Source organism: Bos indicus, chromosome 4, assembly GCF_029378745.1.
Source record: "Bos indicus isolate NIAB-ARS_2022 breed Sahiwal x Tharparkar chromosome 4, NIAB-ARS_B.indTharparkar_mat_pri_1.0, whole genome shotgun sequence".
NCBI lineage: Eukaryota > Metazoa > Chordata > Mammalia > Artiodactyla > Bovidae > Bos > Bos indicus.
In genome coordinates, this window is record NC_091763.1 from 87,478,365 (window position 1) to 87,490,832 (window position 12,468).

Sequence of the window (12,468 nt, forward strand, 5' to 3'; positions counted from 1 at the left end):
ATGGCTCAGCCAGGGCATGTGCATTCTCCCCACTTCAATGATGATCTTCACATAGACTCCTTTCTGAATCAAGTGCAATAGTTCCATGCCTTTCAGGTTGCCTATCATCACAGCAACTATATTTTCCGTTCCCTGGTGAGACATGGGGAATACCTTGTTGCCTGTACCTGGGTAGTTATAGATGATCACCCCATTTGCTCCCTTCTCTGCAGCCACGTTGATTTTGCGTGTGAAGGTACAGCCACCCCGTTCAATGAGGGCCAGCCAAGGGTCTGTTTGCCCAGGCCTGCTGAAGTTTGTCATAGGGTTACAAGCATTCTGATTCCATCCTTCGGGGAGTACCACCACACCAGACACCCTTTCCAGAGGAGAATGATTCCCGAACACTCCACTCTCCCCCAATTCTGATATGAGGCGACTTCCTACCTGAAATGTTATATTCAGGTGGGCTGTCCAAATGGCTTTTCCTTTTGAGTCAGGAAGGCTTAGTAGTAGAAAGATGCCGAGCCTCCACAGTCGAGATGAAGCAGAACTGTGAGCTGAAGAAGTAATTCTAAGTAGGCTCATTCCTTCATTTGCCTATTAACAGACAAATGTGAAAAATACAACAGCATTCGTTGTGGAAGAAAGTTAGGAAGTTAGCTTCAAGGGTTGGCAGGAGATAATTAAAGCATAGGAATGGAAAAGGTCTGCATGGATCAAAGATATCTTGCTCCTTCCAGCATTTTTATTTTTGGTAGATTATCTTTCTCATAATGAAACAGAATAACAGGATTTGTTATTAGCACAATGTGATTTCAAGAAAACTGTGACTTCCTAATGGGGGAAATTGTGACATCAGAACCAGTTAAGCCAATCCGAGAGTTTATATGAATGCACTGCATACTGAAATCCTATTGGCCAAAAAGCTAGGCAGCCATGACTCATGACATATGCTAATATGAATAAACTCTAAAGCAAAAAACAGATAACTTTTTAAATACCTGAGTTTCTTTCCTAGTTCTAGAGAGACTGAAAGCTGCCTAAACACTTTTTGCTCATTGTTTTCCCATCTGAGAGGCAAAATAGAAATCATTCATATATGACTGCATGTTTCTGGCCAGTCATCAGTTCTCAGGTATGGTTTTATGCTACCCAATATGCCAGTCAGTCCGTGGGAAGCAGAAACAAATCATTCCCTCTGTCTTGTAACATTAAATGCTATCCCAGGCCTAAAGATTCAACATGCTGCTGCTTCTGGGGAATGTAAACTGACGTTTATTAACACTGACAAAATAAAACCTTATCAAGAAGACAGTTATCATCATATCAGAGGCTGTTTGTTAGACATGCAATTATTTAACAACTGAAGACAGGATTTTAAAAACAATACAATTTAGCTTGCTAAAGATCAGTTGCTGATCTTGAAAGCTGAAGGAATTTAAGCGGTAGCTATATTTTAGCTCAAGACATCTCAAATCTAAAGGCTCATCATATGGTTGAAAAGACCAATTTGAAAAACTTAGTATTAATAATTCATTGTCTCTTTCTCATTGTACGATGAACTGCTTAGGCAATGGCAGCCAGAACGTCCCCCCTCTCTTAGGACAAACGCACTGGTAAGAAACAATTTTTTACCCCCAACATAGCAGTTCTCAAGTGGGGGATAATTTTGTCTCCCAAGAAATAGTTGGCTGTTTCTGAAGACACTCTCGATTGTCACAGTGTGAGAGTACTACTGCATCCAGTGCGTAGAGGACGGGGATACTGCTGGATATTCTACAATCCACAAAACAGCCCTGAGCAGGAAGTAATTACCTGACCCAAAATGTCAATAACAGCCTTGGGAGGGAGGACTCATCCCCAGATTCACCTGTCCCTGAGAAATTAGGTCCGAGCTCTTATCATGAAGTTTATAATTGGCAATACATCCAATAAGGAGGAGTCCCCAACCTGTCTCCGTTTCCTGATCTTTGAGATTAAAACAGCAGACACTTGCACAAATGCCTATAATCCTATGAAGCCTGATACAAAACTGCATCCATTTTATCAGGACCAGGTCCAGGGGTCTTCTATCCTGGGGCCAGGATGTCTGAACACGACAGAAGGGAAGTTGGGCAGTGGGGCTGGGGGGAGGAGAGGAAAACAGATGACTAATGTTAATTTCTGACTATTAGACCATTTATTCAATATCTAACCTTTCTATCTTTTTAACATCCAAGAATTAAAGAGGCTTTCATTAGCCTGCCTGCAAAGTTCAACCAAAGGAGGCTGAAATATACAAAGGTTGGCTCATTCCATGCTCCAAATATCCTTGGCTGCCCTTCCATGTTGCCACCCTACGTCTAAGTATAGTAAGTTGATTTTTCTCATCTACAGGCTCATTTCATTATCCCCCAGGCTAGCTACTGTTGTTCCAGGTTTCAATGGGAAGAATGACAGATCACATTCAGAGGCACAAAGAGACTGTTCTCACATCTCTCCATAGAAGAGCAAGGCAATTTTATTTTCCAGAAACCTAACTAAACTTCCTTCAACGTCTCCTTCGGTAGCAGTGCTTTAGCAAACCCACAATGAATGGACCCACTGGTAACCAGGGTAGAATTATCATGTTTGGCTCAGGTTAACCATGATTTATCCTGCTATGGAAAATCCCTTCCCTGATTGAGCACATGGCAGGAAGGAACATAAAGTCAGTCAGTGTCCTGCCACCAAAGGGAACGGGTACCAACTGGAAGGTGAGTACCTAAACAAAGTTCCCAAGATTTACCCAGCGGAATTATACCTATATAACCACTAACCATGATAAATGTATTATTCACTATACGCAAGGTACTGATGTGAGCCAGAGCCTATGTCACCAGGGACACAGCACCATTGTTCTCAGAGGGTCATCATCTAGGTGGAAGAAGAGAGTTATACACCAATTAGGTACATGCATGTACATGTCCTAATTTCTAGGTTCCAAATAAGTTCAAGAAGGCTATAATTTTCATTAACCTGATGGAGAGAAATCACTTGATCTCTATCCCTCCACTATTCATCAACCTGTCAAGAATGCTCAAACATCCAGAAATCTCGACTTTGATAAGAAAAATAGCTAAATACTATCTGGACAATACTGTGTGGATGTATCTCTAAATGCAGAGGATACTGAAAAAGCTTCAATAAACTACCTCACAAGTTGCTTTATCCAAGTATTATCAGAGATCTCTAGGAATCCACAAAACACACTGGATTTGATTTTAATCTTAAGAATAACAACTGGATAGGGTTTCTGTCGAAGAAGGCAATGGCACCCCACTCCAGTACTCTTGCCTGGAGAATCCCAGGGACTGAGGAGCCTGGTGGGCTGCAGTCCATGGGGTCGCTAAGAGTCGGACACGACTGAGCAACTTCACTTTTACTTTTCACTTTCATGCATTGGAGAAGGAAATGGCAACCCACTCCAGGGTTCTTGCCTGGAGAATCCCAGGGATGGGAGAGCCTGGTGGGCTGCCGTCTATGGGGTCGCACCGAGTCGGACACGAATGAAGCGACTTAGCAGCAGCAGCAGCAGCAGCAGGGTTTCTGTGAGTAATTAAATGCATCATAATGGGATTTAGCAGGAACAGAATACTGATTCTAAGTAGACTAAGAACAAGAAAAAGTGAGTAAGGCTAATGATAAATACTTTCTGAAAGAGGTATCTTTATTTCTAAAGAATTCTAACAGTAAATTATTTTAAGATGTTATTACATTTGATTGCAAATTGGTAAATCCTTACATTTTTTCAAAATTTCTCCCATAAATTAATCACTACTGCCACATATTCTCTCAGACACATGCAACAAAATTTTTTTCACATACAAATACATTTTCCACTTATTTCTGAACCCAGGAAAGAGCTCTGAATATGCTAAAATGGAATACGGTAAATTTAAAAACTAATATATGAGCTTTTGAATTACATTGACAGTCACACACTATACTAGGGGGCAGATACAGATGCGTGAAAGTTACAAAATTTACTCCTACTCCTCATTCACTGGAAATTTGGGCAAACTCCAGGAGACGGTGAGGGACAGAGAAGCCTGGCGTGCTGCAGTCCATGGAATCACAAAAATCAAACACAACTTGGTGACTGAACAACAGAAACGCCTCATTCAGTATTCTTTATATTAAACAATATAATAATTTTCAATATCACTAAAAGCTCTGTTAACTAAATATATAAGAAAGAACAGCCAAAACAGACATTTTAAATTACCATCTCACTAGCCATCACTTCTTCACTATGTAAGCCGGGATCACTGTTCTTCTCAATTATCTGCACTCCTAACAGTGAGATGCATGAGAAAGGTATAACTTGTCTAAGAGCTTCCAGGAGCCCATAGCTCCAAGAAGCCTTTATAACATTAAAGGGGATTCTCACTAGCGTTTCTCAAACACCTAACACAGCACCTGCATCAAAGGAGTTTGTTTGAAAGAATGAGCAACATGGTCAGCTTTACCACATGTGAGTGAGTACTTTTCACTGGCTTCATCGTCGTCATTCCACAGTCTAGAATTTGGCAACAGCATCTAATCTCCAGCAATATTTTGCTCACCTTGAAATCATTCTGTTGCCAGAGAAACCTATCAAAAAAAGTAATGAAGTTCACGATGGCATTCCTATTTGTCTAAAACCTTAGATGGTTCCGTCTATCCAAAGGATAACATCCAAGCTTCTAGAAACTTCAACAGACACTTCTCCAGCCTGGTCCTCTCTCCTTCAATTCAACCTCATTTTCCACTATTATCAGCCTGAAATGTATGCTTCTTCAACTCACAGGGCTTACAGCTTCCTGGGCTCCTACTGCAGCACTCATTTTATGGAGACCTTAGACAGACTTTTTGTTCCTTTTATGAAACTGTACCTACAGTAGGAACACTAATTACAAAATGGGCCTAAGTACTTCCCTCCTAATGATCTTTGCAATGTGACTTGCCAGGTCCTTCATCAGGAGGTGGAATTTATTTCTACACCTCTTGAAGCTGGATAGATTGGTGACTTAAATTGGTGAAAAGACTGGCACGGATGTGATGATGCGCCAGTTCCAAGTCTAAGCCTCAAAGGCTTTGCTCTCCCTCCCTTCACTCTTGAAATCCTGCTATCCTATAGCACAGAAGGCTAGCCTGATAGAGAAGGGCACAAGTGTACCAGCTGAGGCGACCTAGGTCAACCCATAGATGGACAAATATGTGCGAACACCCATGATGAGCAGAGATGTCTTCCTAATGCTGAGGTGATGGCACAAATGCGACTGAATCCAGCTGAGACCAATTGCTGAGCCCATCTAGACTCCTGAGTAGTGACAGATACTGACCTTTTAAAAAGTAGTTTATAAAAAAACACTGCCCTTGAACAGAGATGCAGACATAGAGAACAGAGTTGTGGACACACCAGGAGAAGGAGAGGGTGGGATGAATTCAGAGCGCAGCACTGACGGAAAAACGACCATGTGTGAAACAGACAGCTAGTGGGAAGCTGCCGTATAACACAGAGAGCTCCACCTGGTGCTCTGTGATGAGGAGACGGTGGGGAGGGGAGGGAGGTTCAAGGAGGGGACACATGTATACTGATTCACACTGTTGTATGGCAGAAACCAAAATTGTAAAGCAGTAATTCTCCAATTAAAAATGAAAAAAATCACTACCCTTACATTGAGCTTTTAGATAGCAACTGATATAGTTCCCTCTACAAAATGCTCTTCTCTATTAATCTCATGGTATGGGACTAAATCTTACTCTCATTTTTTTTAATACTCAGCTTCTGGCACATCATAGGTTCTCAATGAAGGTTAATTAAATTGCAATGTCTTATCCTCTAGATTCTAACCTGTAATATTACTCACACAATAAGGCTGATCTAGTTAATTTTATCTTCATAAGGGTGATCATTTAGTTCAAGCAACAGAATAGTTAAATATGCATAATGTGGTTAATCTTTAATTCTTCTACAGATTGAACACTCATAAAACAGAATTTCTTATAGCCATATCTGAATGCTAAGATAAATGAGCATTTGGAATATAACTAAATTCATTTATACTTTAACAGGCAGAAATCAACCTACATAAATTATACTTTCTTCCACATTCTGAATTAAAACAGTTGAACACCAAATTGAGAACAACTTTTCTTTCTCAGTCAATCTACTAAGTTAGAGGACAGAATGACCATCAACAAAGAGAAACACATTACTAGTAGTTTGGAAAGTAATTGGGGGAAAAGCCTCACACCACAGCCTGTTCATTAAGAGAGCAGAAAAAGGAGCTGAACATCCTTAAAAACAAGATTAAGGACAGTAATTGGTGGTATTGTTATCTTTCTCTGAGTCTAGGGGAAAAAATACATTTTAATATTAACTCAATCATTTAGATTCAATTTTTGTTCAAAGGGGTGGAGAAGAGGCAATATACTCAAAGCAGGGTAGGGGGCGGGTACAGAATCTTTAGAATAACCACAAGAACTTTCCCTGTTCTATTAACGGACGATTTTGCTCCTATAGTTAAGAATCGCTGAGGATGAGGAGCCTGCTTTTGGAGCTCTGTTGTTTCAAAGTTGCCCTAAAACCATGAAAAAGACTGGAGACCTTCTTAGGCCGCTATCGGTCATCAAAGGCCTGTATAAGCTTTGTCTTTCTAAGACCAGTTCCCCGGAGTTCGGTTAACTCAGAGTGAGCTTTCAGCAGTAAGAAATAGCAAGGCAGTGGTGTTTAAGAGGATTTTCCCCCTTAGATCCCTTAAGTTTTTCCAATTCACAGGTCACAAACCCTTACTTATTTATTAGGGAATTTAATCCCTCCTGGGAGGCAGCAGAGAAGGATAAAAACAGCAATAGAGTCATCACACTAGCAGAAATGGTACTAAAGCGCAAGGCTACGTGAAACAGATCCTCCATGAAACCCTGTCTTTGCCATGTGCTAGCTGTGTAAGCTAAGTCACCCTGAGACTTGGCTGTCTCATGTGTAAGACAGGGGAGTAATACCTGCCTTCCTGGCCATGCTGAATATCAGACGATCCATTTCACATCTCTTTGTAATTCACCAAGCACACTGCTAGCATGGTGGGAGTTCAATAAAAGGGTCCTCTCCCCATTCCGCATTTGATGAAGGCTCTTTCCTGTTTTCCACCTAGGAACATTTTGTCATCCTTCAAGACTGACCCCAGGGACTTCTCTGGTGGTCCAGAGGTTAAGAATCCTCCTTGAAATGCAGGGAACATAGGTTCGATCCCTGGTCAGGGAACTAAGATCCCATGAGCTTCGGAGCAACTAAGCCCATGAGCTTCAACTACTAAGCCAGCGCTCTAAAGTCTGCATGTCAGAACTAGGGTGTCCTTGCACTGTAATGAAAGATCCCACATGCCACAATGAAGAACCCACATGCTGCAACTAAGACCCAACACAGCCAAAATGAATGAATGAATCAATGTTAAAACAAAACCAATGATCCCTATCTTTTTTGCAGTCACTCCAGTTGAAATATCCTGCTCCTATTCTTTCTGTGGGTTTCCCAGGTAGCTCAGCTGGTAAAGAATCCTCCTGCAATGCAGGAGACCCCGGTTCAATTCCTGGGTCTGGAAGTTCCCCTAGAGAAGGGATAAGCTACCCACTCCACTATTCTTGGGCTTCCCTGGTGGCTCAGACAGTAAAGCATCCACCTGCAATGTAGGAGACCTGGGTTCGATGCCTGGGCTAGGAAAATCTCCTGTAGGAGGGCATGGCGACCCACTCCAGTATTCTTGCCTGGAGAGTCCCCATGGACAGAGGAACCTGGTGGGCTACAGTCTGTGGGGTCACAAAGAGTCGGACATGACTGAGAGACTAAGCATATTCTTTCCGCACCTACTTGACATTCATTTAATTTTGCTATATGTTACATAGTGTAGTTGGATGCTTTATGTTGGCTATACTTTCGATGTAGAATGTCTCGAGAGGGGCAGTGTCCTCTTATTTCTCTAAACTCTGTTTCCCCACCTTGTCCCAACACCAACACAGTGCAATTTGCTCAAGGTACCCAACAAATGTTTGATTTTTCAAGCACTTATTCTTCAAAATATTAAGACTTATCAGCAGCTTTTGGCAACCTCTGTATTATACAGTCATCCATTAAAAAAAAAAATAGAACAGGCAATGATTTGACATGTCTTCCCTCCACTAGGAATTACTTTGACAACAGTTGTCCAGAAAAAGGCTTATTTAATATCACAGGATCAGAGGCCATCTGTCTCACATTTTCTCTCCAAAAGTCAAGAATAAATTCCATCCACATCTCTGAATCTGAAAAAATGATACAAAAAGGGAGTAATATACAGCCATAAAGTAACAACTATTTCTAATATATAACCAACTTGACCCTACAAATTTTTAAATGCTCCTTTAATTATCTTTTGTATATCAAGATATATACACACACACACATATATACTTATATAAATATTCATCAGGTCGTAAGCTAAATAGATATTATCCAAAGAAAAGTACCAGATTTTGTTCATTTTGGTACTTCAAAGAAGGCCCTATTATCATATCAGCAGTAACAGTTAAAGCAAAAAGTTTATAAGTGCAACTATCTATCTCAACAACCCATAGACATTCTCTTCCCAGCTCAAGACACACTCAGATCCTGCAACCAGAAACCACCTGCTACTGCTGCTAAGTCACTTCAGTCGTGTCCGACTCTGTGTGACCCCACAGACGGCAGCCACCGGGCTCCCCCGTCCCTGGGATTCTCCAGGCAAGAACATTGGAGTGGGTTGCCATTTCCTTCTCCAATGCATGAAAGTGAAAAGTCAAAGTGAAGTCGCTCAGTCGTGTCCGACTCTTAGCAGCCTACCAGGCTCCTCCATCCATGGGATTTTCCAGGCAAAGTACTGGAGTGGGGTGCCATTGCCTTCTCTGAGAAACCACCTAACCCAATACAAATTATATTCTTTCTACTCTGAACTGTCTCTGGCTTTTTATCATTAAAAAGTTTTGCGTTTATGGTTACCAGGATATACAATATATGTACCTTTTAAAGTAAAAATAAGTGCTAGCTACATTTTAAAGAAATAAATAGTATTTTCTTCATTTTCTACATCCTTTCTTAGGAAATTATATACTGCATGGGTATATTTTTATGCAGGTGTTGAAAACATTAATTAACTCTTACCTCTAATAGAGGCTTTTTGATTCTCAATTCTAAGTTCTTTGAGGGTAGGATTTTATAATATTTGTTTGTCTTCCTTCAGAGCCTAGCACACTGATTTGTATAAAATCAATTACTGATCTGATTTTTCATAGTAAAAGTGATTCTCTGGCATAAGAGCTTGGCACTGTCTGTTCTTCACATATGCTCCAGGAGGACAATCCAAGAACCATCTACTCAATATCTACATTATTCTTTCATTCATTCATGCAAATATTTATCAAGAACTGACTTATGTGCACAGTTCTGGGTACTAGAGCAGTGATCAAAAAAAACCAATTTTGGGGAATTTCCTGGTGGTCCAGTGGTTAGGACTCAGCACTTCCACTGGAGGATGTTAGGGTACCCAGATCCCACATGCTGCACTGCATGGAGGGAAAAAAACAACTTTTTTTTTTTTTAATATATTCATGAATCAATTGTTTCTGTGTATCCAGGAATTCAAAGATGAAGTCAAGGTTGAACCTCACTCAAGAACTCTGATGTGACAAATAAGTAATGTAAACTAAGTGGCAGAGAGGTATGATAGGAAAATCCTGCCCACAGATGGAGCAGTGTATTCACACACAGCCCAGATACCCTACGATAAGGTACCACATTCCCTAGCGTGTTTCATGCAGTTGATGATAAAGCAGCCCAAATGGCACATCTGATCACAAAGCTTCTTTGACTCGGGTTCATGAAGCTCATGGAGCTGTGACATTTTTATATTTAAAAACAAGTCTTTGGTTCATATCACATTTCATAGTATTAGATAGTTCTCATTAGTTTTAACACGAATAGGAATTGTTACATTTCACATGTGGTGGTTTAGTTACTAAGTTGTATCTGACTCTTGTGACCCCATGGACTGTAGCCTGCCAGGCTCCTCAGTCCATGGGATTCTCCAGGCAAGAAAACTGGAGTGGGTTTGCCATTTCCTTCTCTAGGGGATCTTCCCGACCCAGGAATCAAACCCAGGTCTCCTGCATTGCAGGCAGATTCTTTACTGACTGAGCTATGCGGGAAGCTTCAGGTTTAGTTAATTACACAGGTTTAGTTAATTCTGAAGCCAAGCTTCCCGGGTTTGAATCCTGTGCTTATACTAGTTCTGCAGCCTTGAACAGATTACTTGAAATTATATGCCCTGACTTTTTTACTTGTCAAATAGGGAAAGAAGCAGAACCCACCCTTTAGAACTCTTATGAGGATTAAATGAAAAAAATGTACAGTATCTAAAGCATTTAAAACACTGCTCAGTTCAATATATAGTCCGATATGTGTTACCACCACTATCACCATCTTTACATTATAGTCTTAATTCACTTATTTTATGAGATAAGAATGATGATAGGGTCTTTAAGGGATTTTCACAATCCTTTAATTCTAATGAAGTCTCTATTGACGTAAAACATTCAGTATCATTTTTTCCATATATAACATATATAACTACTGATCTATTTTTGTGCCTGTTAATATCTCCAGCTAAACAACTAATAAGTGATTGCCCATTATGGAAAGTATTTCATGACTCATAAAGGATACATGCAAATATAGCTGGATTGTGATTATCATCATCTTAATGTATATGCCAACTTCAGAAAAATAGCTTTTGTTCCTTCACACCCACAAACCTCCCATAAAAACAAGATCAAAACAAGAATTTGATTAGCTCTCCTGGCATGATTTTTTCCATTTGATACAGATTATACTAACAGGTTATACAGGCAGGAAAACTATATGACTGATTTCATATAACTCAAGAGGAAAAGTCATACAGTCTATCAAAAAATGCATGTGACAACCTCTTAACCTGTAAGTATATAAAGAGGAGATGGAATTCACCATTCCTTTCTTCTCTACAACTTTTGAGTTGTTGCTAGATGACGTTAAGTTTTTAACTTGATTTTTCTCCATCTCTCTTATCCATGGACTGAAGAATGGATGTTGTGTTAGCAAGCGTGAAAATATTTGGTAGTATATCCTTAAAGCTCCTGGGTGATCAGGTGCACTATCAGTGAGCAGTTAGCATCTTGGAAGGAATTTTCTGAGCAGTAGGTCTCAACATTAGGCTTAAAATATTCAGTAAACCATGTTGTAAACACATGTGCTGTCATTGAGGCTTTGTCACTCCATTTATGGAGCACAAGTAAAGTAGATTTAGCATAATTCTTAAGGACCAGGGATTTCAGAATGGTAAATGAACATGAGCTTCAACTGAAAGTCACCAGCTGCATTAGTCCTAACAAGAGATCCAGCCAGTTCTCTGAATCCAGGCATTGACTTCTCCTCTCTAGCTATGAAAGTCCTATCTGATATAAGGCTGTTGTACTAGGTTGAAAATTTGTTGTTTAGTGCAGCCACATTGTCTCAGAGAGACTTTTGGTCTCTAACTAGGATAATGAATGGATCTGCCGTAGCTTCTACATCAGCACTTGCTGCTTTCACCGGGCAGTGTTGGGGAGATGGCTTCTTTCCTTTATGCTCATGAACCAATCTCTGCTAGCTTCAACCTTTTCTTCTGTAACTTCCTTACCTCTCCTCAGTTCAGTTCAGTCGCTCAGTCATGTCCGACTCTTTGCGACCCCATGAATCACAGCACGCCAGGCCTCCCTGTCCATCACCAACTCCCAGAGTTCACTCAGACTCACGTCCATCGAGTCAGTGATGCCATCCAGCCATCTCATCCTCTGTCATCCCCTTCTCCTCCTGCCCCCAATCCCTCCCAGCATCAGAGCCTTTTCCAATGAGTCAACTCTTCGCATGAGGTGGCCAAAGTACTGGACTTTCAGCTTCAGTATCATTCCCTCCAAATAAATCCCAGGGCTGATCTTCAGAACGGACTGGTTGGATCTCCTTGCAGTCCAAGGGACTCTCAAGAGTCTTCTCCAACACCACAGTTCAAAAGGGCTCTCCTAGCCCTCATTGCATTAAAGAGAGAGGGTTAGCGCCTATTTCTAGATTAGGTTTTGGCTTAAGGGGATGTTGTGGGTAGTTTGATCGTCTGTCCAGACCCTTTACACTTTCTCCTGTCAGCAAGGCTGTTTTGCTTTCTAATCCTTCACAAGAATGAGTGATACAATGGAGTAGCATTTTTGATATCCTTCAAGAACTTTTTATTTGAATTCACAACTTAGCCAACTGTTTGGTTCAAGAGTCCAGCTTTTGGCCTATCCTTGTTTTCAATATGCCTTCTTCATTAAGCTTAATCACACCTTGTTTTGATTTAAAGTGAGCAATGGGTAACTCTTCCTTTCACTTAAATACTCAGAGACTACTGTGAAGTGAAGAGAAAG

General features: G+C 40.7%; 1 protein-coding gene across 12 annotated transcripts in view; it reads right to left on the reverse strand.

Moving 5' to 3' along the window:
- The window catches only part of CADPS2 (calcium dependent secretion activator 2), a 582,333-nt gene that overhangs the window by 400,840 nt on the left and 169,025 nt on the right, over positions 1 to 12,468 (reverse strand). For 4 of the 12 annotated variants that reach the window (XM_070787293.1, XM_070787295.1, XM_070787294.1 and 1 more), the window contains exon 3: positions 427 to 579. The exons of the other annotated variants lie outside the window; for them this stretch is intronic. In XM_070787293.1, coding sequence (XP_070643394.1) covers positions 427 to 579 — 153 coding nt within the window. The remainder of the gene's footprint in view (positions 1 to 426; positions 580 to 12,468) is intronic. 12 annotated transcript variants of the gene reach the window in all.